General features: G+C 37.2%; 1 protein-coding gene across 1 annotated transcript; it reads right to left on the bottom strand.

The window, feature by feature from the left end:
* Positions 1-3683: 3683 nt before the first annotated feature.
* On the bottom strand, positions 3684-5001 carry LOC132040880 (uncharacterized transcriptional regulatory protein TBS1-like). Its single transcript, XM_059431569.1, has 3 exons — positions 4746-5001; positions 4449-4495; positions 3684-4369 (listed from the first exon to the last, which is right to left on the bottom strand). Exons 1-3 carry the CDS (start codon positions 4776-4778, stop codon positions 3910-3912), a joined length of 540 nt encoding a protein of 179 aa, XP_059287552.1. The 5' UTR covers positions 4779-5001; the 3' UTR covers positions 3684-3909.
* Positions 5002-24951: the final 19950 nt, after the last annotated feature.

Here is a 24951-nt window from a genome sequence, read left to right as displayed (position 1 = left end):
CTAATTAAACCCAACTCCCCCCTTAAAATTACGATTGTTCATACTAGTCATTCCTTCCATTAATTTCTGCTGTAAATCGATCTTGATTTGTGGCTTTCCTCATCTTTCCATTCCTGCGGTGGTTTTTCTTGATTCTTGCTTCTAGCTGGCAATTTCGTTGTTTTCCGGTCATAGTTCCATCGGGCGTCGAGAATCGATCAAGCTCTAATACCAATTGATGCACGCGGTCTGACATGGGAAAAGCATCTGTGTTGTCAGAACCAAGGCACTGTAATGCTAAGTCGGGGTTTCAACTAGTAGATTAGCTAGAGAGAGAAATATTGAGAAAGAGAGAAGTAGATGTATATTCATGAATAATCGATCATGAGTTACAAAGTATATATGAAATGAATCTAATCAACTACTAAGTCATTGTTTTGCTTTGCTAACCATCAGAATCGAATTCTTCAACTAACTTTGGGACTCTAATTAACTTCTTGAACAATACTAACTAACTACTTACACACCAACTAACTAATACAACTAATAAATCTTTGAACAATACTAACTAACTCTGCCACATCAGCCAACTAACTAATACAGCTAATAAAATGCTAATTCAACTATAATATTGCATCAGTCCAATCTAAAATTGGGTTGCGCTTGTTGGATTTCCCTAAGCGTTCCATTCGATTTCCTCTTATTCCTTGCCTTGCAGTACTAATTAGTGAGTGATTTTCCCAGCAACAGAGGTATAGTGGCAGACGAATAATTAGTTGAACATTCTTTGTCGAAAAGTAATACTCCCTGTAAATAGGTTAAATATTATTTTTAATAAATAAATATAGTACTTTCTTCGTCTCATTTTATATGAAGGTATTTGACTGGTAACAAAGTTTAAGAAATTAAAAAAAAAAAACTTTTGAAACTTGTGGTCTAAACCATAGAAATTGTGTGGCTAGAAATCGGGTAAAAAGGTAAATTTAAAGTTGATTGTTACTAAATATAGAAATATGTCATTCTTTTTTGGACTGACTAAAAAGAAAAGAGTGTCGTATAAATTGGGATGGAGGGAGTAAAATTTCATGACACTCTTGTTTCTTGAATCAAAACGACAACAATTTATCTGTCTTCTTTGTTTTATATTCTTATATTCCCGCCGTCCCATATACCCCTCTACTTTGTTTTATTAGGCAATTTTATCCTCCGTTAGTGATAATGAACAAAAATACCCCTGCCCCTGCCGTCTTCAAAATTTACATATATACTCTTAATTGGATAGAAACCCCAAATCCCACAAAATTACCGACTATTTTAACCCGACCCGCGACCCTCCAGCTACCATCTCCTCTCCCTCACTATTGCTTGCTCCATAGCTAGCACTGTCGGCGAGCTCGTGACACCGGAGCTCCGGTGAGCTCCAACCACCATCACATGATTCACATCACTGCTGCTTTTATATGCATATTCATAGAATTAACTTTTATATGCATATACATGAAAAGTTATTGCTATATGAGTCATGTTTTTCCCAATTGAGTGGACTATTTCTTGAGAACTCTATTATAAACTTACAAAAAACATATGAGATGCTTCTGTTAGGAGTTTTTTTCATTTGTATCTTTTCTCTTATATATTACTTTTTCTAAAACAATTCATATGTATATCTTGCATATATTTGTTAATTTCAATTTTTCGTTGCATGTATTAGAAGAAGTTTAACGACCGCGCGAAGCACGGGTAAATTTACTAGTTTAGCAATATATTGAAGAAGCACGGGTAAACTTTACACTCCTTTCACTGACAGTTCAAGATGCCTCTTTGCTCAAATTATACACTATTGCTAGTGAGGTAGAAAATAAATCCAGTACAAACAAAGAAAAAATCAAGCATGAATCAAGGTATGCAATTTTTTTACTTTTATTTTCGGTAGTCAGTGTTTTGTCATTTATGTATCTTTGTAGAAACACATGCCTGTGTTGTTTTATAATAAGTCAAATCCAATACTGACCTTGAGGCTACTGTAGAAACGGAAATTTAGTCGGAATTATATTTGCAAATTAATTTGGATCATATTCCAAAATTCGAGATGTATTGGTCCAAACAAATATTATGAGCTAATATAATCGAATTTATTGCTCAAGTCTAACATGTATTGATTTAATTGAAAGACCAATTCAATTGGGCTAGTCTATCTTGTCGGACTTCACATAATGAGCCCAATCTATTAGCCCAAGGTCCATGCGACGTATCAAATGGCATGGCATACCAAGTCAAGTCAAGGACCAATAAAAGCGAGCCAGGAGTATAAGTGACGTAGCATGCCAAGTCAATAGAAGGACCAATCAAATGTCGCCAAGTATTCAAATGATTTGGTTCAACCAATCACATACATACCCTAGCTATCCCCCGCAACTACAAATAGGGGTCTTCATAAAGCCAAAAAGGATGAAGAAAAAAGACGGAGAAGCTCTCATCCCCAAAGGTGATTTGCAAGTCTTCCGCATACTAAGAAGTCTTCGCTCCAAGTGGTGAGCCGCAAGTTTTCATACGTCTACGTTTGTAATCAAAGCTCGGCTCTGCATTCATAGTGAAATCTCGACAACAAGTAATCCGTCCATTCAAGAACAAGCAAAGCCCTTGGTTGACGGTCGTAAGGAGAAGAATCAGAGTATTATATCTTTTCTTTTTTAAAATTTCATAAAGATTGTAACCCCTGCACAAATTCTTGAAATCAAATATTATTATTTGTCGCTATTTTTCTTGTCTTGATTATTATATTAAAAGTGTGGCAAGCAGTTGATAAACATGATGTGGTGCCACTGGTACTGTGAGGTTGTTGAAATATTGTATTTTCGAATAACCAAAGTTCGATTCCCTTGGGACACATTAGTACCCGAAGTTATTGCCTATTCTTTGTATATACTTGCTCCTACACGTTTTTATTCTTGTTTCCTCTATAGAACTTCTTCACCTCTCTTTTTTATTTTTTTAAACTTTTTTATTTGCTATATCTCTCCCTCTCATCATTTTCTTTTTTGTTTCTACTTGTTCCTTTTAAAAAAATTCCTTACGTTAATCGTCCTTTTGTTTATACCATTATTATACCTCTTTACTTCATAAGAAACTTCTTTTGTTAAGTCATTAGTATCGATTTTAATTAATATATAGTTTCTCATTTTTAGGATGCAACATTAATCTATATATATTAGAGTATAATTGAGTAGTATCTTCTATTGAATTTTGAAAAAAAAAATGGCTTAAGTAATAGCTATTTTGAGTTACTCACATAGATTAAAATATGAAGCTTTTGCATTGCAAAGAATTGCCATAAAACTTGACAATCAAGATGGAAAAATGATCTCGAGAATACTAAAGATAGCAATTAAGCTACTTTTTAACCAAATTTTATAATTGGAGGAGCTTTTTCATTGAAAAAACTTTTGCGTTTGCAATTTCCTTTCATAATATAATTTATATCAGCATGAAAAAGAATTACTAGACAAAAGCGAACTTACTTGGCTACGTGCGTGAAACAAAGGATTAATTAACCTAATCAAAGTAACAAAAATCTTGCCAAATCGACCCCTTGTTTCTATTTAGTCATTATGGCTAGTGGTAAATAGAAAATTGCATAAAGAGTGGCACCTGCAACTTCTAATTTCTAGATTCGCCTCTGGAGACTAGCATCCTTAAGTATGAGTACTCTAGAAAATTGATGTATTCAAACCATGTTACTGCAAATTAACACCATAGACATAAAGAGTCTGGTTGGGCTATTCATATAGAACTAAACATCCATCACAAATCTAACATAACAGAACATGACACCACAACTAACTTTCGAAACAAAATAACTTATATTATAAAATGAGTCTTCTTTAACGAAAACCCTTTATATCAAAATGGAGCATAAATTGATCCCTGCTCCTACAGCTGCTCCTCCTTCCCCTTCTCGTTCTCCTTCTCCAGCTTCTTCTTCTTCTTCTTTGCTGGTTGCTGATCTCGTTCATCGTCATTGCCATCATCATTTTCTTCAGCATCATCATCATCATCATCTTCGTCCTTATCATCATCCTTATCGTCATCATTATTCTTGTCACTATTATTATTATTATTATTCTTATTATTATTATTATTATTATTAGTATTATCATCATCATCATCATCATCATCATCGCGCCCTTTATTGTTACCACTTTTTTCAGCACCATTATTTGAAGGTCCTTCATCCTCACTAGAAGTCATTTCTCCATATATTTTTCCGTCATACGAGTCATCACTCTCATCACTGCTGAACACATAATCGCCATAAGAAAAATCATCACCGTCACCATATTTAGTTTGTAGAACCGTCGCCATAGATGTTTTAGGCTCAGAGAAAAGTAACCTACAACAGTGTCAGTAAATGTAAAAGTGAATACTTTTAGATATTGAATTCAATAGAGAAAATAAAAATCAGTTTGTACCTCATCTCTTCTCCGTGATGATCTATAAACAACGATAGATATGCACTCTGAAAGAAAAAAAAAACAATCTCTGATTAAGCACATTCATTTAGAGAAGCAAAATATCAATTAAAAAAAGAAGAAAAAAATTAAAATCAACGCTCTAATGTGCATAATAAAGCAGATTTATGCATCTGAAGAGATCCATCAAACACCTTAAAATACAACATACAACAAGAGTAACTCTTGAGCACAAACTAGATAAAACATCTAAACTTAAACATTGAAGTCTATATATAAATAGGTCTAAAATTGTACCATGAAGAGGAGAGACATTGAAGAAACAAGCATTTGGAGAGAAACATTGGTGGTGGAAACTCTTTGTGAATCCACTGAATATTTTTTTGCTATGGAGGACTAGAGGTATTCAGTCTTGGAGTGAATGTAAAGGGACAAAGAGGGGTTCTATATATAATAGGATTCCTATCCAAATTAGATTGGTTATTTAATTTTCTGCTAAGGTAGTTCAAGAAATTTTATCTTTAGAATTCTGGGATTTGAATGAGTTACCATATTTTCAATTGGTTAGACCTTGTGACTTGAACAAAACTAAATCTTGTACAACCTAGAATGGAAGTATATTAATGACGAAAAAACAAAATAAGTAATTTCATAAATGAGAAATTATGAAAAATGACAAAATCAAATTTAATATACCCCTGCTATTACCCAAATGGTGCAAATATATCCCTGTCGTTACACAAATTGTGCAAATATATCACTTTTCACTGCCATATTTTAAAAAAAAAAAAATCATTTAACTTATTTTTTAATTAAGAAATGTCACGTGGTTTTAAAAAAATAAGTCTACGCATTAGTAGACAAACTCTTTTAAAGCCACGAGGAATTTTTTTTCTAGTGGGTTGTCTTGTTCGTTTAAATAAATATTTCCTTCGCGTTAAAAAAGAAATAAGTCTACCCATTTGTTTTAAATAAACCGGACTCGACCCACCAAAACCAAATTACCACGTGGCTTTAAAAATATAAGTCTACCATAAAAAATAGGTAGATTGATTTTTTAAAGCAATGTGGCATTTTTTAAATTAAAAAAAACAAACTAACTAATTTTTTTTTTTAAAATTCTGTCAGCGAGAAGGGATTTTGGGATTCTTGATCTAAGTATGAATTTGATGATGGATTTGGTTCATTTTTGTGGTATAGACTCCGCAGATGTTGGGTAACTAATTTTGGGTCGAATTTCCTATTTTGCCCTTTTTTGCTCGGAATCCTATTTTGAGTGATTTTTTTGTTTCGAAACTAAGGTATAGCTTTATGGGTATGATTGGATTTTTATGATTTCATAGAATAATAATTTGACCATATTGAATCCCTTTTTGCAACGAAATTACGGTTTTGACCTTCGGGGTTTAGAACGGGGTTTTGGATTGACTTTCTAGACCCGAATGTTTTATAGGGCAATATGAGTATCGATTGACTCGTATTCTTACGTATAATCCATTTTTGAACATATTAGGATCGTTCAGAGGCTCTACGAAAGGGCAAGGCTTTGCTGTGATTGTCGGACTCCTATTCCAGGCATGTTGAGACTATGAACCTTAACTAAGCGTCATAGTTGGTTTAAATTGGACTAATAAGATGGATAATGGGGTAACAAAAGGGGGGGGGTCCCGATATTTGTGAGGTAATAAGCAGTTATATCAGGGATTGGTGCCATGATAGGGGTATTTGCGTAATTTTCATTGTATAGTCCGATCTGAATGTCATGCTTTGGGCATTAGCTGATAACATAAATTGATTTGTGTTTGTGATTAGGATATGAGGTACCTTATTTACTGATTCTTTCCTTATTACCTGTCTCATTGTGATTACGTGTTCTCATCATTCCTAAATACTCATCAAAAAGTGGAAAATAGCTAAAGATTGAGTCTTTATTGCTTAGCTTGATTTCTTACTGCAGTGCATACCATATTCATGTTGTATATTGTATCTCATGTGTGTTTGAGGATACGTGTGTAAAGTCAGAGGGAAAATTGTTTCGGACGGAGTGATGTTGATGATATGTGCTAGATTGGCCAAGTGACAGGTAATGTGAGCCTAAGGGTTGTGTATTATGATTTGGAAGCCTAAGAGGCTAGCAACCTGAAGGGAAATGATTTTGGGTTGTTATATAGACCTCGCGAGTCCCCCATGGGTCACGATGCATTAATGTTTGAACGTGTATGTATCGGGAGATAGAAAAGGCCTTGCATTGCATTACATTCATACCATTGCATAACACATTATCTCATTGATTTCTTGGTTGTTGATTCAATTGTGTGGTTACCTGTTTTATTCTAAATGCTTAAGTAGAAACTTGACGGACTTGTGGATTAGAAGCTTTTACCTAGGCTTATAACCTGATATTATTGAGATTATTGAGAATATTATTATTGTGTACTTATAGCGGTTAAGTATGGAAGTAGTAATCATAGGCCAACCGTCGTCTCCGTTTTCGTTATGGCCGGTCGACAATGCTGCTGAGTACATGTTGTTTCCTGTACTTACGCTACACTTGCTGCACCCTTTTTGTGTGCAGATTCTATGCCCAGTAACAGTGGACCACGAGATTTCTCGGCTGCTCGTTGAGGAGGCTGTTCCTGAGAGTTTGGGGTGAGCTACATGATAATTCGTAGCACCGAATTTTCCCTCTATCATTTATTTCCTGTCCTTTTATTTCAGACAGTGTATTGAGTACTATTTCAGACTTGTATTCGTATCATAGAAGTTCTTGTACTAGTGACACCAGATTCGGGGATGTTGTACCTTTATTTCCTTATTTTATTCTATTAGGGATACTTAAGACTTTAAATTAATTTGTACGTTATTTCCGCATGTTCTAATCTATCTTTTTTGACTATTTGGGTTGTGGATGGCTTACTAACTTCGTGGAGTTAGTGCCTTCACGGCTTATTAAATTGGGTCGTGACAAATTGGTATTAGAGCTTTAGGTTAATGTCTCACAAGTACAAGAACAATGTCTAGTAGAGTCTTGAGGATCGATACGATGATGTTACGACCCGACTAGGGGCCATGACGGGTATCCGGGGCTAACCACCGAGCACCGCTCATACCATTAACCATCGTACTCATTAAGCGTCCATTCATTAATCTTATACTCAATTCATAGGAAAAACCATTTTTCACTTCGAAACATAATTACCTTTATATACATAAGCCCTTCGGCTATCAAAATAATGTACATACAATAAGGACATCGTGAGACCATACTACCCACACATACGTATCTACGAGCCTCTACTAGAGTACTAAATAAAGAAAGGGACAGGACCCCATCGTGCCCAAATATATACACAAAATAACAATTCAACATAACACCTCCGAAGTAATGGAGTGCTTCTGTAAGCCTGCTGAGTAACTCCTAGAAATTTGGGTCACCTCCCTGTCTACTACGTGGTATGAACACAGCGTCCAAAGAAAAGGACGTCAGTATGAAATATGTACTGAGTATGTAAAGCATGAGCAGTAACATAAGTAAACGTGAAGGGCAGCATAAAATAAAAGATCAAATACCTTTTTGAGATGTTTGTCATGCTTACTTTACCTTTTCTTAAGGGTCGCGGAATGCACATACATATACATATCATAGTACCGTATCTGCTCATACACATTAAACATTATCCGTATTCGGCCACGTAGTGGCTCGACAATATCCGTATTCGGCCACGTAGTGGCTCGACAATATCACATACATGTCTTCCGTACCCGGCCATAACAAGGCTCGCTATATCTCATCATCATCATTGCCATCACTACCAAAATCTTTTATCATCACATACATCTCATAAGCTTATCATAACTTTTCCTAGAGCATGCATTTGAATTTAAAGACAATCTATGAAAATCATATCATATTCGTAGCATGAACTTCATAAAAATATCGTATGATAGGCTTTATAGTCTCTAAACTTAGGCTCTTCATTACCATTATCGTATCTATGGCATATCTCTTACCTTTATCTCATATGAAACCCCCTATGAACATAGACTCGTAATTTTTTGGAACATTGGTCATAGGACATGCATTAGAGCTTATAGACAATCTATAACAATATCGGGGTGACATAAGGTCGAGAACCCCCGATTACATTATGGAGTGATCATATTCATCATATCTCACCTTAAAGGAACTAACATTTTAAGGTGAGTGTAACACAACGAGCAACCTCAAGGGATCGTAAACACGGTCATTAGATTGCAGAAACATTATATCGTATTCATAGAAAGAACTTTATGGAATTAACATATCATGAACTTTAGAACTTTTAGGATCACCTCATGATTATCATTATCACACTCGCATCATATCTCTTTTCTTTATCTTATGAAAGCTATTTATAATCATAGACTCATAATTTTCGGTGTGTAGGAAAGTCATGGAAATATAGGAGAATTCATGCCATGGAGTCATGCCTTAGAAAGAAAGGAATAGCCTTACATACCTCTTTCGTTTAGCTATTCCATCATTTGATCGTTCTCCTTTGATGCTCGCGTTTCTACCTTCAAGAGAATTCGCATCAACATTAGCTAATTGATTATGTGAACGTGCTTACTAATGTTAGAGAAAATTGGGCAGCATTTCCTTTGTTTATACAACTTTCCTCATATTACATATCAACTCCCAAACATCCATAACAACATCCACAATATTATAAACAACAATCATCATTCATCTACATTATCCACATTTCACAATTTCACTTCAATTCCTCCATAATCATGTTCATAGTTCACTATTGCGTTTTCTCACATATAATACTTATCCCTTGTTCTAAATGTCACTTATATCATACTTATAATCACAACATATCAATATTCATGACTCATTCCAAACTACTACTCAAAATGTCACTATCCTTACATTCATGACCCATTTTCTATTTCCTTCTACAATCCAAGTCTTTCAACCTCTCATTATCTTAAACAACATGGAATGATCATAAAAATCACCTTAGATAATGGAAGAATAAGCCTTGAGTGGAAATACTCTTCTTGCACCCAAAAGCTTAGTTCACTTCCATTGGAATTTCTTGGCTTAGATGAACTTCAATGAGTTTCTTACACTTGATTTTGTTGGTTTGATGAAGTTGATCATAGATTTCTCTTGGGTTCTTGTGGATGAAGAGTGGATAGGGTTCTAGAGAATTCTTAAAGTGTGAAGTGAGTAAAATAAAATAAATGAAATGAGGTTGGTCCCTTGTATTTAATTTAGAAACTGTCTCGACCAGATTCTACGGACCAACATACGGTCCGTATAAATTATACTGGCCGTATGTCTGGCCGTAGATTTGGTCCAATGAATGCTCCATTCTGGGCACAACATACGGCCTAACATACGGCCAGTATGTTTTATACGGCCAGTATGTTGGGCCGTATAATGCCCAGCTTTTCGAAGTTCGTTCTCGTCGACTCATTTGACCTCCAATTCTTATGGAACCTTCTTGACACTTGTTTAACACCTCATTACCAATCTAAGGGACATTATAACTCTTCTCCAAAACATCATTAAGCCATCATTAATTCGATACTCGTAAATCTTTCCCGACACACAACATATCCCTTGCTTTCCTTAACAACTTCCGTCTCCTACCTCGAATGTCTTTGAAATCTCATTTAGAATCATCAAATGTTATTTATCACTTACCAAGACATCGTATACTTCGCACCCTTTGTTAGTCTATTCACTGTATGTTAACGGAAAATTTTCGAGGTGTAACATTCTTCCCCCCTTTTGAAACATTCGTCCTCGAATGTTAAGCACTCGGGAATTCTACGAAAATTTTGCCAGAGTTTCCCTTGTAATATGGCACTACCATCCTGTCACAACAGCCCACAATAACATTGCCTCACAACGCCACAACACAATAGCAATATAAGTTGGCCATACACGACCCATATGCATAAAAAGAAAACATACATACTTCATAATCTCGATGTTTCACCATGGATCTCTTCCGGGGGCTAAAATAAGTACGGGTACCTAACTGCATATCTTCTTTTGTTTCTTTTCAGGGGGTCTCTTTCATCTTCGCATTCTTTTATAATACCTTTATCAAGCTTACACTTCTAGTTCTTAACTCACAACCTGGGGCTATTTGGGAGGGCAGTAGGAACTTCTCGTATGATAACTGTCTTGTAATATCATTACTCAGCACAACTATGGGAAATTATCAGTGCACTTGCAATGCATAAACATATGAGAGTCCGAATTTACCAATTTCAATTCTGGAGATAAGTTAACTGAGCTCTCTAAATCACCTTGCGTCTATTCTCAGGAAATCTCTTAATAATTTTCATGACCCTTTCAAAAAGAAATTTTGCATCTCAACAATGTGATACCGAGGGTCATTGGCGTCAAACTTTCGTATGCTTTCAAATAGTTTATCCTCATTTCAATTAACTTGCGGCAGCTATTCCACTTATCCTCCCATCTTAGTTCATTATTCCTTTCAAGTATCTCCCTATTCAATCCTTCTTTACTACTTCCTTGTTGGCCTCTTCACTACCCCCTTCCTGTCATTCGTATTCCCATTCATCACCATAGTAGTATTTAGTACCCAACTCTATTTTCTAAAATAAATTTGTACGGTTATTAATATCCTCTCTCTTCTCCATTACCTGAACACTCTTTCTTTAGGCAGGTCTCTCTTAAACTACAAGTTTATCTCGTCAATTAAGGATGCATTTTTGTATACGCTATACCTTTCCCATTCCCTTTCTACCATACAGTTAATTCCTCTAGGATATCTCTCATTTCCTTCGTTGATTATGCAGCCTTGTACTACTAGCTCGAATAGTCTGTAATGTGATAAACTTCTAAAGTGCTATAACTCATGTCTCGTATATTTTCTTTACACTCACATCTTTATAAAACATATTGACAATATAGTCTACACGATAAGGAAGCTTTCATTAATAACTAACTTACTCGGTAGCGTACGTCACTCTCTTACTTTTTCTAAAGACCCTATCTTTTCTCTATCATTCAGCAACTACTATCTTGGAAGTTCTACTCTTCATACCTTACTTCCTTAAAACTTGAGTACCATCATCCTTACAACCCATTTTTTTTCTAAGTCTCATCGGTAGTACTTTAAAAGGTATTTCATGAAGATTACAGGTGGTGGATCAATACTGTCCTCAAGGATGTATAAACATTGTTAATACCACATATCATACTTTACCGATTACCGTCGCTACATAGCATAAAACCTCTCAATTCATACTTGCTTAATAATACAAATATTTATTCCTTCTTTAACACATTATCAAAGGTGCAGTTATACCTGTGATGACATCGGGGAGTGACTCTAGATCCTGTCGTTCAGCTAATGCATACGTACGATGCTGAGGACCACTCGAACTAAGCACTCTCCCTCTGCCCCTACCCTGACCTGCTAGTGACTGGGAGTCTTACCCCGGACGGCGCATGGATGACGAAGAACCCGCTGCGAATCCTGTGGGCTGAACCGCACGCCTACCTCCTCGAAGTGGGCACTCTCTCATAATATGACCTGACTGGCCGCAAACACAGCAAACATTCAAACCCAATCGGCACGGTCCCCAATGTAGCTTACCGCACTGGGTACATTGCGGTATAGATAATCTCATCTGGCCTGAATCACTCCTATACCGAAAGCCCGACTCTCTGAAACTCTAATCCGGTTCGAAATGAATAGAGCAATCGGACCTCTGGCCTGCAACTCGTGGAGGTGCACTAGTCGTCGACTGGCCTGAGTGTCTAGAATATGACTGCCTTGATCCTCCTCTATAGTCGCTATCGGCACCTATGGATCTGGCCCTCTTACTTTGCCCCTTATCAATATCATGCTTGCCCTTTTGTGGATGTTGTTGCTCTTCTAAATTCTGGGCATGGGCTTGAATGCGGAAAATATCCATCCCATCTTGCAATGAAGCCGTTAAACAATCTTTAAATAAATGTGGCCCTAAGCCACTCACAAACTTGTGCACCCTATCTCCCATGTCGGCCACCATGGTTGGAGCATATCTAGCCAATGAATTAAGCGAAGGCTATACTCCCGGCACTCATATTCTCTTATTTCAAATTTAAGAACCTATCCGCTCTAGCTCGGCAGACCTCAGGTGGCAAATAGTGGCGGATGAAGGCATCTACAAATTCTTGCCAAACCGGAGGAGGCGCATTCTCTTTTCTTGATGATATCCAATTATTATACCATAAGACCGCCACATTCCGGAGTCTATAAGATGCTAACTCCACAGATTCGATTTTGGAGGCATGAATAATCTTCAAGTTCTCAACATTTCATCAATAAAACCTTGAGGGTCTTCATCTGGCTTTGACCCGAAAAACTCCGGAGGATTCAAACTCATGAAATCACGGGCTCTAGTACTAATGGCCCTATCACTTGAACCCGAACCCTGCCGCTGTGCCTGGGCGGCAACTAACTGTGTCAATAAGTGGATAGCCTCGGTCACTAGTTGACCCGAAGTAGCTGATGGAGGAACTGGAGGCATAGGAGCTGGAGGCAAGCCCCTTCTTGTTCTTCTATAATAGGTGGGGTAGGAGAAGTATTAGATGTAGCCTCATTATGTGATTCACCCTCTTCTACATTCATTAGTGGCTCTCTTTCTACTTGCCTTTTCATCGTAGTCTTTCCCTTCTGGGCGGCTGTAGCTTTTTCCTTTGGCGGCATTTATGAAATCATAGCACACTATTAGGGGGGAGATAATCTTATAACACAGCTCTATCACACGATCTCTTAAGATGAAGAATGGTCATTTTTCCTAAATGCCCTGTAGCCTCATGTTTATTAGTGTGGCGCGCAACACACCATAAACAAGACTCTACTAGCCACGGCTCGTAGACACTTCCTAGGACTGAACTACACTGATACCACTTTTGTCACGACCCGACTAGGGGACATGACGGGTACCCGGGGCTAACCACCGAGCACCGCTCATACCATTAACCATCGTACTCATTAAGCATCCATTCATTAATCTTATACTCAATTCATAAGAAAAATCATTTTTCACTTCGAAACATAATTACCTTTATATACATAAGCCCTTCGGCTATCAAAATAATGTACATACAATAAGGACATCGTGAGACCATACTAATCACACATACGTATCTACGAGCCTCTACTGGAGTACTAACATAAAGACGGAACAGGACCCCGTCGTGCCTAAATATGTACACAAAATAACAATTCAACATAGCACCTCTGAAGTAATGGAGTGCTTCTGTAAGCCTGCTGAGTAACTCCTAGGAATCTGGGTCACCTCCCTGTCTACCTGTGGGCATGAACACAACGTCCAAAGAAAAAGGACGTCAGTACGAAATATGTACTGAGTATGTAAAGCATGAGTAGTAACATAAGTAAACGTGAAGGGCAGCATAAAATAAAAGATCAAATACCTTTTTGAGATGTTTGTCATGCTTACTTTACCTTTTCTTAAGGGTCGCGGAATGCACATACATATACATATCATAGTACCATATCTGCTCATACACATTAAACATTATCCGTATTCGGCCATGTAGTGGCTCAACAATATCCATATTTGGCCACGTAGTGGCTCGACAGTATCACATACATGTCTTCCGTACCCGGCCATAACAAGGCTCGGTATATCTCATCATCATCATTGCCATCACTACGAAAATCTTTTATCATCACTACATCTCATAAGCTTATCATAACTTTTCCTAGAGCATGCATTTGAATTTAAATACAATCTATGAAAATCATATCATATTCGTAGCATGAACTTCATAAAAATATCGTATGATAGGCTTTATAGTCTCTAAACTTAGACTCTTCATTACCATTATCGTATCTATGGCATATCTCTTACCTTTATCTCATATGAAACCCCCTATGAACATAGACTCGTAATTTTTTGGAACATTGGTGATAGGACATGCATTAGAGCTTATAGACAATCTATAACAATATCGGGGTGACATAAGGTCGAGGACCCCCGATTACATTATGGAGTGATCATATTCATCATATCTCACCTTGAAGGAACTAACATTTTAAGGTGAGTGTAACACAACGAGCAACCTCAAGGGATCGTAAACAGGGTCATTAGATTGCAGAAACATCATATCGTATTCATATCAAGAACTTTATGGAATTAGCATATCATGAACTTTAGAACTTTTAGGATCGACTCATGGTTATCATTATCACACTCGCATCGTATCTCTTTTCTTTATCGTATGAAAGCTCTTTATAATCATAGACTCATAATTTCCGGTGTGTAGGAAAGTCATGGAAATATAGGAGAATTCATGCCATGGAGTCATGCCTAAGAAAGAAAGGACTAGTCTTACGTACCTCTTTCATTTAGCTATTCTATCGTTTGATCGTTCTCCTTCGATGCTCGCGTTTGTACCTTCAAGAGAATTCGCATCAACATTAGCTAATTGATTATGTGAACGTGCTTACTAATGTTAGAGAAAATTGGGCAGCATTTCCTTTGTTTATACAACTTTCCTCATATTACATATCAACTCCCAAACATCCATAACAACATTCACAATATTATAAACAACAATCATCATTCATCTACATTATCCACATTTCACAATTTCACTTCAATTCCTCCATAATCATGGTCATAGTTCACTATTGCGTTTTCTCACATATAATACTTATCCCTTGTTCTAAATGCCACTGATATCATACTTATAATCACAACATATCAATATTCATGACTCATTCCAAACTACTACTCAAAATGTCACTATCCTTACATTCATGACCCATTTTCTATTTCCTTCTACAATCCAAGTCTTTCAACCTCTCATTATCTTAAACAACATGGAATGATCATAAAAATCACCTTAGATAATGGAAGAATAATCCTTGAGTGGAAATACTCTTCTTGCACCCAAAACCCTAGTTCACTTCCATTGGAATTTCTTGGCGTAGATGAACTTCAATGAGTTTCTTACACTTGATTTTGTTGGTTTGATGAAGTTGATCATATATTTCTCTTGGGTTCTTGTGGATGAAGAGTGGCGAGGGTTCTAGAGAATTCTTGAAGTGTGAAGTGAGGAAAATGAAATAAATGAAATGAGGTTGGTCCCTTATATTTAATTTAGAAACTATCCTGACTAGATTCTACGGACCAACATACGGTCCATATAAATTATACTTGCTGTATGTCTGGCCGTAGATTTGGTCCTGTGAAGGCTCCATTCTGGGCACAACATACGGCCTAACATACGGCCAGTATGTTGGGCCGTATAATGCCCAGCTTTTCGAAGTTTGTTCTCGTCGACTCGTTTGACCTCCAATCCTTATGAAACCTTCTTGACACTTGTTTAACACCTCATTACCAATCTAAGGGACATTATAACTCTTCTCCAAAACATCATTAAACCATCATTAATTCGATACTCGTAAATCTTGCCCGACACACAACATATCCCTTGCTTTCCTTAACAACTTTCGTCTCCTACCTCGAATGTCTTTGAAATCTCATTTAGAATCATCAAATGTTATTTATCACTTACCAAGACATCGTATACTTTGCGCCCTTCATTAGTCTATTCACTGTATGTTAACGGGAAATTTTTGAGGTGTAACAGATGAGCTCTGTATCTATCTTCGAGAGGCTATAAAAAATCTAGGAAAACTATAATCTTTCATTCCCTATTGTGCATACTTGATTCTAATGGATTCTTAGAGTATCTTTTTTTCACTTTCTCCCAGATGGTGAGTACACGATTAGCCGCAGTTGGAGACCAAGGGTGATTATGGTAGTTGAGCCAGATGGGCTATATGACAGGTAATGTGGTCCTATAGGAGTAATGTGATTGGAAGCCTATAATGGCTAGGACCCGATGTGATCTGGGAGATCTAAGAATGTCGGGTTGGTACATGGACCTCTCGAGTCCTCTGTGGGTCCACCTTTAATTAATTTTCGAACGTGTGTATCGGGAGATGGATACAGGCCTTGCATTGCATTGCATTTCATATCATTGCATAACGTATTATCTAATTGATTTCTTGGTTATGACTTGTGTTGATTGCCTGAATTACCTTACTTGCTTACTTGGAAACTTGATGGACTTGTGGATTAGAAGCTTCACTTAGGCTTATAACCCGAGATTAATGTGATTTATTGTGTTTGTTATTTTGTGGACTAGTAGCGGTTAAGAGTAGAAGAAGTAATCGTAGGCCAGCCCTCGTCTCAGTTTTTGTTAGGATCGATCGACGATGCTGCTGAGTACCCGTTGTTCTTTGTGCTCATGCTACACTTGCTGCACTCTTTTATGTGCAGATTTTGTGCCCAGTGCTAATAGACCTCGAGACCACGCGGTTGCTCATTGAGGAGTCTATTCAGAGAGTTCGCGGTGAGCTACGTGATGACCCGTAGCACCGTATTTTCCCTTTAACTCTTATGTTTTCTGTCTTTTCATTTCAAACAGTATTTGAGTACTATTCAGACTTGTATTCATATTTAGTAGTTTTTGTACTAGTGACACCAGATTCGGGATTAGTTGTACTTATGTTTTCGCACTTTTAGGATTATAAGGCTTTAAAGACTTAAAATTGACTTGTATGTTTATTCCGCTTTATTCTCTTCTTCTTTAGCTTCTATTTGGGTTGTGGATAGCTTACGGACTCGGAGCAGTTAGTGCCTTCACGACTTGTTAACTTGGGTCGTGACGTTCAAGTCCTTGTCGAAGAGCAACCAATTCGGCATGAATTCTATCCCAGTAACCAATCTTCTAGTCTCCTTGGTGATTGCGAATAATTCCACCTATGTCTCAAGTGTGGTGAAGATGGAGTCCGGAACCAAAATGCCCCCCAAAAAAAATATTTTGAACCAAAATACCCCAACCAAAAAAAAATGTTACACAAATACCTTTAGTGCAGTAAATTCTTGCGCTAAAGCGATTAACGAGGATGGTTAGTTAGCTAATCGCTATAGCGTTGACTGCAATTTACTGCGCTATAAGGGTCTTTTTTTTTTCGGCCCTTTGGTTAACCCTTCTTTCATTACACTTTTTAACATACTTTGACCATAGATTAATCATGCTTCGGACCCAGAAACTTCAATATTTTATATAGAACCCTACTTATTTTTTTGTGCGATTAATAAGGTACGACCAATACATCAAGGATACACAAAAGTTTGGATGGCCGTTTTAGTGGTTGAAAAGTGCTCGAACGCCATTTTCGTTTGAAGGCTCGGTGACATTAGCTTGAAGTTCTTTACGAATACTTAAACTTGTTCATTAATAATTAATCAAAAGTTAGTCAAAATGGCAAAGATTCATACAAAAAAAAAAAAAAACTTAATTTAATTGCATCATTCATAACCTTGAGTAGATGAAAATACTTAAACTTATTCATTAATAAGAAACCCAAACTTTTAAAAATACAATCATCAAAGTAAGAATTTTTTTTTAAAAACATTCATCAGTTAATGCCCTTGAGTTGATCTTCCGCCACCACCGCGAGATGTGCCACCACCACTAGATGTGCCACCACCACTAGAGGTACTTCCACTACGAGAGTTTCCTCCACCACGAGAGGTACTTCCACCGCGAGATGTAGTTTGACCACCATGCCGTAAGGGACACTTGCGCTTATCATGTCCAATATAATTGCAAAATGAGCATTTTTGAGTGTATCTCCCCGGTGGAACATCCATTTCATTATGAATACACGAGTATGCATTCTTTCTGAATTTACGGATAAATGCTTTATTTGCAACCATTGAAAATGGATCCGGTGGCCAATAACTCTCACTACCAAGTGGGTAGAACCTTCCAGCATACGTTCTTGCATAATTTTCAACTGTATATTCCTCAGCCATGTACGGGGAGGCGTTCTTTCCCATTGTGATAAAACACTTGAAGGCATGAGAACATGGCATATGATATGATTGCCACTTGCCGCATGTGCATATTCTTGGAATCTCACAAATTGTGTGGACGTTACCTCCTTTACCTTGGTGCACACTTGTTGTGAGTTCAAATATGCGCTCTGCAGAGTTGTACTCCATCCGGTCATGTTTCTGAGCCTTATATTTGTGGTACTCGAACAGTTTTGACGGTTTTGGCATCCATCTTAGACCTACTGCTACATGTGCTTTGGCCTCTTTTGATCTACTGACGAACCACTCCACAACCTGCTTAAATGTCATTCTCACCATTGCGGTGACGGGTAGTCCCCGTGCGATTTCAACAAGCCATTGAATGACTCGAGGCATTTGTTGTCAGATACCCCATCGCCTACCTTCATCCAATTGTAATGTCCATTTGTCTTTATCAATTGCATTCAACCAGTGGAAGGCTTCCTCGTCGCCGGCCTAATAATGTCCATCTGCAGTTAAACTTCTTCTCTGATGCTCTATTGTAATCGCCACATCCAATTGCAAAGTGCTGGGATTCGATATGCCTTTTGAAAGTTTGCCTTCAAATGCCTTAAACAATAACGATGGTAGGCAAAGGGTGGCTGCCACCCCTGCAAATTGAACATATTGTGCAATATGCCAGCATGTCTGTCTGATATCACACATATTCCCATGCGATCCTTAATAACGTGTTGCCTTAAGTAGTCCAAAAACATACCCTACGTACTAATGCTCTCATTAGGCGTAATTGCAAAAGCTAGAGGGAATATAGCTCCATTTGCATCCATTCCAGCTGCTATTAGCGGCTTTATGTCATACTTCCCGTACACATGTGTTCCATCTATTGATATTACGGAAGACAATGAGCAAACCCATCAATGCATGGTTTGAAGGCCCAAAACACAAAAATCAAAAATATTACGGGCACACCATTGTGCTTCGATTTGAGCTTTCATTCAACAACAGTACCATGATTGACGTGTTGTAGTGCCGCCATGTATCTCGGCAACGTCTTGAAAGAGCCCTCCCAATTGCCGAAGACTATTTCATGTGCACGCCTACGCCCAAGATACGCCTTCCTCCTAGTAACAGTTTTGCTATATACTTTCAGGACGACTCTAATACAATCTTTAATAGGGAACCTGAAAAAGTTGAAATATCAGCATATAACAACAAGGAACATTATATTAACACCAAAAATAAAATAAACTTAGGTGAAGGGGATACCTTGGGTTTTCTCTAATGTCGCCAACTAATACACGCGCAATCAAATTAGTATCTAGATTGCAATGATCATCTGGGAGGTCACCCATATCACAAGTGTGCTTTTGTGTAGAACTTTGAAATAGTCCACATATTTTCAAGATACGGAGCATCCATTCGCAGATATTTTCGCTTGCACCAATCGCCAAAGTTTTCGTGTGGAATCGTCAACTTTAAACTCATTACGGATGCAATAAATCTTAACGTCCTTTGCAATGATTTTTTCGAAGCTGAAAATCATCCCTTTTCAATATGAGCCTTTTGTTTTACCAGATCCACTGGCTCTTTCCACAAACTTCGCTGAATATGATCATCATCCCTAGTAAAGACAAAGGCATCTAGGCGATCTTGAAGATGATCAAGATAGGGGATCTCATCGGAATGCCAATCGGGGTCGACTCTTCCCGTTGAAATTGGCTTTGCGTCGAGGTTGACTCTTTCGTTCAAATGGTTGCTGCGAATTCGGTTCCTCCTCGTGTGTCGAATCATGTCTTGCAACGGTTCTACTTGATGTTGAGGATTAGTTCCAACCTCAATCTCATCGTCACTTTGCTCCGCATTAGGTATTTCCTCACTATCGCTGGATGATGTCACTATATAATTCGGATAATCCGGACCATCCATAAGGTGCCTTTGCCTATAATTTGGTGCAACCACCACATTCTCCCTACACAAGAAATTAGGGTGTTTTAACTACTACACATCAAATAACACTATTGATGTTAAAAAAAATAGACGTACGAGATAGTAATCAACCGCACCGAAACTTGAGGAAGGACCATCGCTTTGAGTTGTTGGATAGGTTGAGGATGTTCCAACCCGATTCATCCATCCCGATTGAGGAGACTGTCCGATATGATCCATATCGGTGTATAACCCTAAATAATATAATCGACATCATTAGTAGCATTCAAGTGCCACTACACATAATAATAATAATAATAATAATAATAATAATAATAATAATAATAATAATAATAATAATAATAATAATAATAATAATAATAATAATAATAATGTAAAAAATGAATATTTACCACTGCCCGTCAAATTGCTGACTTAAACTATCCAGAGGCATTTGGCTAGTCAAAATGCTTTCATAGGTACTCATGTCAGGGTAATTGTGTTGATAAGTAGGTTCCACTTGAGTGACTTCGGTCTGAATTATAGACGAGGCTTCTCGACGAGGTCTGGCCGGGCTTCCCGAGGAGCCCTAGCCATGAATTCAAGTTGATTAATGGGGACCTTCTCTATATACATTTCAAGGATATTTAAAGTTATGCATTTCCTATAATCATAAGACGCCTTCAAAAAATCAGTCAAAGAATCATCGTCTTGAATGTACCACTGTCCATAACTAGTTACACCTTGCGGCGTAAATGACGTTGGATATTTTCCAATTATGTTTAGATCAAAATCACTTCTACTAACTTGTAGTCTATTATACAAGGCTTGGAGTAGTTTTGAGAATTTTAAGTCAAGTGGAAACTTAACATGGTATTTTGGAGAAGAATCATAGCGCAAATTACTTTCCTCGAATATAATTTGTCCATCCCAGAATAAAAAAACTCTAATTCTTGGAACATCTGCCATATTTTGAATAATTTAGGAGGAATACAAAATGCAAAAACTAGATGAAACTTTGAATTTTTTGCTTTTTTTGCGTTATACGAACTTTGTATTTATAGGATTTGAAGTTTGAATATAGAACCAACGCATGCATGCAATTACAGTGTCTTGCAGTGTTATGTCAAATCAAATTAAGTGCGGAGAGTTGCATAACGCATGAAATAACTGCGTTATGGCAGATTCCAGCAGAATAGCGCAGTAAATTACTGCGTTAACGCAGTAAAATACAGTATAACGCAGTAATTTAATGCGTTATACTGGCATAACGCAGTATTTTACTGCGCTATACCACTGCACCATATTGTCACCTCAACTGTCAAACAGAAAAATGTCATGATTCGAATCAACCTTTATATAACATAATTTGACGAATAGTTGTTACCAACCACACAACATTCCACAAAAAATTGAGTTACTATGTCATTTTTTGACCAATTTAGAGATATTAGTCGTGTTATATCGTTCACTCCGGCAAAAACATATTTGAAGCAATGGGTAGGACACGGGAACTAGATGATGATATTTTCATTACTCAAATAACCCTAACGATAGATTCAATCAAGAATACAATAATAAAATGAGAGAGGAGTGGGATTGGCGTGTTAGGAGGCTATGAAACTAGAGCACAAGTTAGCGTCAGTAGGGCTTAAACGCCCAAAAAAACGTGCTATGTCAATGCCTTGCGGAACTCTACAAGAGTTTAATTTGGCTCTTAATCTTTTTCGTAAAGAGAACAATCGGATGCAAACACGTTACCATAGGGTAGAATGTGGTATACATGGTAGCACAAGATTTAGATCCAAGTGGGATTCGGACTGTTAAATGGCCGATGAAGATTAATATTTTTATTACAATAAGGTAAGTAGGTAGGGTCATAAAGACCCTCCCCCTCCCCCCAGGGTATTTGGGGGTTTGCAACTATATAAGTAGCCCTTTCTTTTGTTATTAGACTACACCATATTCAATGTCGAGTAGTAGAAACTCAGCTTGGTCTTTACTCCTTCCAAAATAACCAAATAGCAGTGATGATGAGATTTCAAATCATAGCAGTTTTTCGAGCGATACCAGTGATTTCAAACTAGATGAGCTAAATCCCCACCTTCTTATAGAGCGTAATGATGATTTCTGCAGTATGAAATATTCAGATCTGCAGGAATATTATTGCGTTTTACGCCGAGAATGGTCACATCGGCTTGCCGAATCAAAACGTCTTGTTCGTGACTTGGAAAATCTCAACGCTCCAATCCCAACAAGGTACTCCTTAACCATGCCTCAAGTAGGTCCAGAAACTTGCGAGCTTGCCGTGCAAAGGATTAGAAAAGAAAACAACAGAATGCTGGCAAGACGATGTAGATTTTACATGCTAAAGTTGGCCGAAGAACAAGCATCATCAACCGGTAGAGAACTAACTGCTACTGAAAAAAGATGTGTCTTAAGAAACCGCCAATATTTTCGAGGACGATATTGAGGACTTGTACTCACGATGATTAAGAAAGTTGTGATTTTAGTTTTAAGTTTAATATATCATTATCTTTGTTATTTTGAAGAATATTAGTATGTTAAGTATTTTCATCTACTCAAGGTTATGAATGATGCAATTTAATTAAGTATTTTTTTTTTATGAATCTTTGTCATTTTGACTAAATTTTGATTAATTATTAATGAACAAGTTTAAGTATTCGCAAAGAACTTCAAGCTAATGTCATCAAGCCTTCAAACGAAAATGGCGTTCGAGCACTTTTCAACCACTAAAACGGCCATCCGAACTTTTGTGTATCCTTGATGTATTGATCCTACCTTATTAATCGCACAAAAATAAGTAGAGTTCTATATAAAATATTGAAGTTTCGGGGTTCCGAAGCATGATTAATCTATGGTCAAAGTACGTTAAAAAGTGTAATAAAAGAAGGGTTAACCAAAAAGGCCCGAAAAAAAAAAAAAAAAAAAGAGGAACACTATAGCGCGATAAATTCTTTGCTTATAGCGATTAACGGAACCGTCCGTTAACTACTTTAGCGCAGTAATTCTCTTGTGCTAAAGGTATTTTCGTAACATTTTTTTTTTTGTTGGGGTATTTTGATTCAAAATGTTTTTTTGGAGGCATTTTGGTTCCGGACTAGTGAAGATGATGGAAAGCACCATCAATGTTAAGCTTGTAAAGATTCGTATGAGGATATTTCCAACTGATCATGATAGGGACATTTTGGGAAGGGTACAGGTGAGGTGTGGCGGTGAATTTGAATTCTAAAGCACGAGAAATGACTCGATGAGTGGGGACATGATTAGCCTGATGATGGAAAACATTATGGTTCCTATTTAACCAAATTTGTCATAACGCGAAAGCAAAGAAGTCAATCCATGTTAGGAGGTTTTGGTGTATGGGAAAAGTACAGTCATGGAGGACCTGAAGCCAGTGGGTTTGGTGGAAAGGAAGGTTTTGGATGAGAATACCCAATCCATTCAGATTTTTTTTATCAATATAACGGTGGAAGAAAATGTGTTCAATAGTTTCATCAGAGGACCTGCAGATAGGGCAAGAAGGGTTTATGTCCATGCCAAGATGATGAAGATAGGCATTAGTTGGGAAAAGCCAAAGGAAGAATTTAATTTTTATTAAGGGTATGAATTTCCCAAATCCAGTTGAAGTTATAGGAAGAATGAGTTGGTGACTGGTGGATGATGTTATAGGCTGACCTAGTAGAGAAGATACAGTTGAGGTTAGACACTAGTAAGGTTAATCAAGGGACTTATCATTGAGTAACAGTGCAAGAAGCATCTTTAATCTCCTGAGGAATTGGTAAACTAAGCTTATCCCAGTTCAAAGACAACTTACCAACCTCGAAGAATGGAGTATCAACCACTGTTTCAGGGAAGGCAACAAGGTTGCTGATATTTTAGCTAACTGGGGACTCAGTTGCAAGGAGAAAACATTTGTGAATAATTTCAACGAACTTCCTAGAGAGGCCAAAGGAGCTGCACAGATGGACAGAGCACAATTCCCAGCATTCAGGAGGAAAACTCATAGGAATACTTTCTCTTTAGAAAGAAACATGTATAGGATTTACAATTTTGATTTTCCTTGATGTGTAGAATGGCTAAATGAGGCAAGCACATCATAAAGCCATAAGTACTTTTGAGAACTTACTAGAAATCCTACTTGTCTCATAGAATGGAGGATGTTCCATTCTAAGTAGGTTCAGGGTGATATAGTAAATCCTCTGATGTGTACATTTTGCAGCATATATATATATATGAAGGACATTTAGAGCATTTTAATATTATTCAAGTGAAGGACATTTAGAGCATTTTAATATTATTAAAGTGTGTCATTTGCTTCTTTGTCCACTATGCTGCATTGACCATCCACGTATGGAGCATTATTTCTCTAGTTACTCATTTGAGTAAATGGATGAATATGGACATAAGTTCCTTTGAAGTTTTCATAGCCACTGTTCATTACTCCTACACGTTGATGGCTAGTAATAGTCACTTTATTTCCTTTGTAACCTTCTAGTCATTATTCTCCATTAACTCAATATTCATGCACATTCTTCTTGTAACCTCTAAATAATAATTCTTCCATTTATCTACCTACCTTACTACCCTATTCATATCAAATTAATTCAAGGATGATTTTCCTAGCTATAAATAGTTAGTCATCATTAACTTGTGGGGTGTAGAG

Source organism: Lycium ferocissimum, chromosome 12, assembly GCF_029784015.1.
Source record: "Lycium ferocissimum isolate CSIRO_LF1 chromosome 12, AGI_CSIRO_Lferr_CH_V1, whole genome shotgun sequence".
In the NCBI taxonomy this organism is placed as follows: domain Eukaryota; kingdom Viridiplantae; phylum Streptophyta; class Magnoliopsida; order Solanales; family Solanaceae; genus Lycium; species Lycium ferocissimum.
The sequence above is the reverse complement of the archived record's forward strand: the minus strand, read 5'-3'. Positions and strand labels throughout refer to the sequence as shown.

Excerpts from the sequence above, each read along its gene's own strand:
- LOC132040880 (XM_059431569.1), bottom strand. The coding sequence starts at position 4,778 with ATGCTTGTTTCTTCAATGTCTCTCCTCTTCATG. Across the intron at positions 4,496-4,745 it reads CAATGTCTCTCCTCTTCATG|AGTGCATATCTATCGTTGTT; the intron begins GTACAATTTTAG and ends TTTTTCTTTCAG. Across the intron at positions 4,370-4,448 it reads CATCACGGAGAAGAGATGAG|GTTACTTTTCTCTGAGCCTA; the intron begins GTACAAACTGAT and ends ACACTGTTGTAG.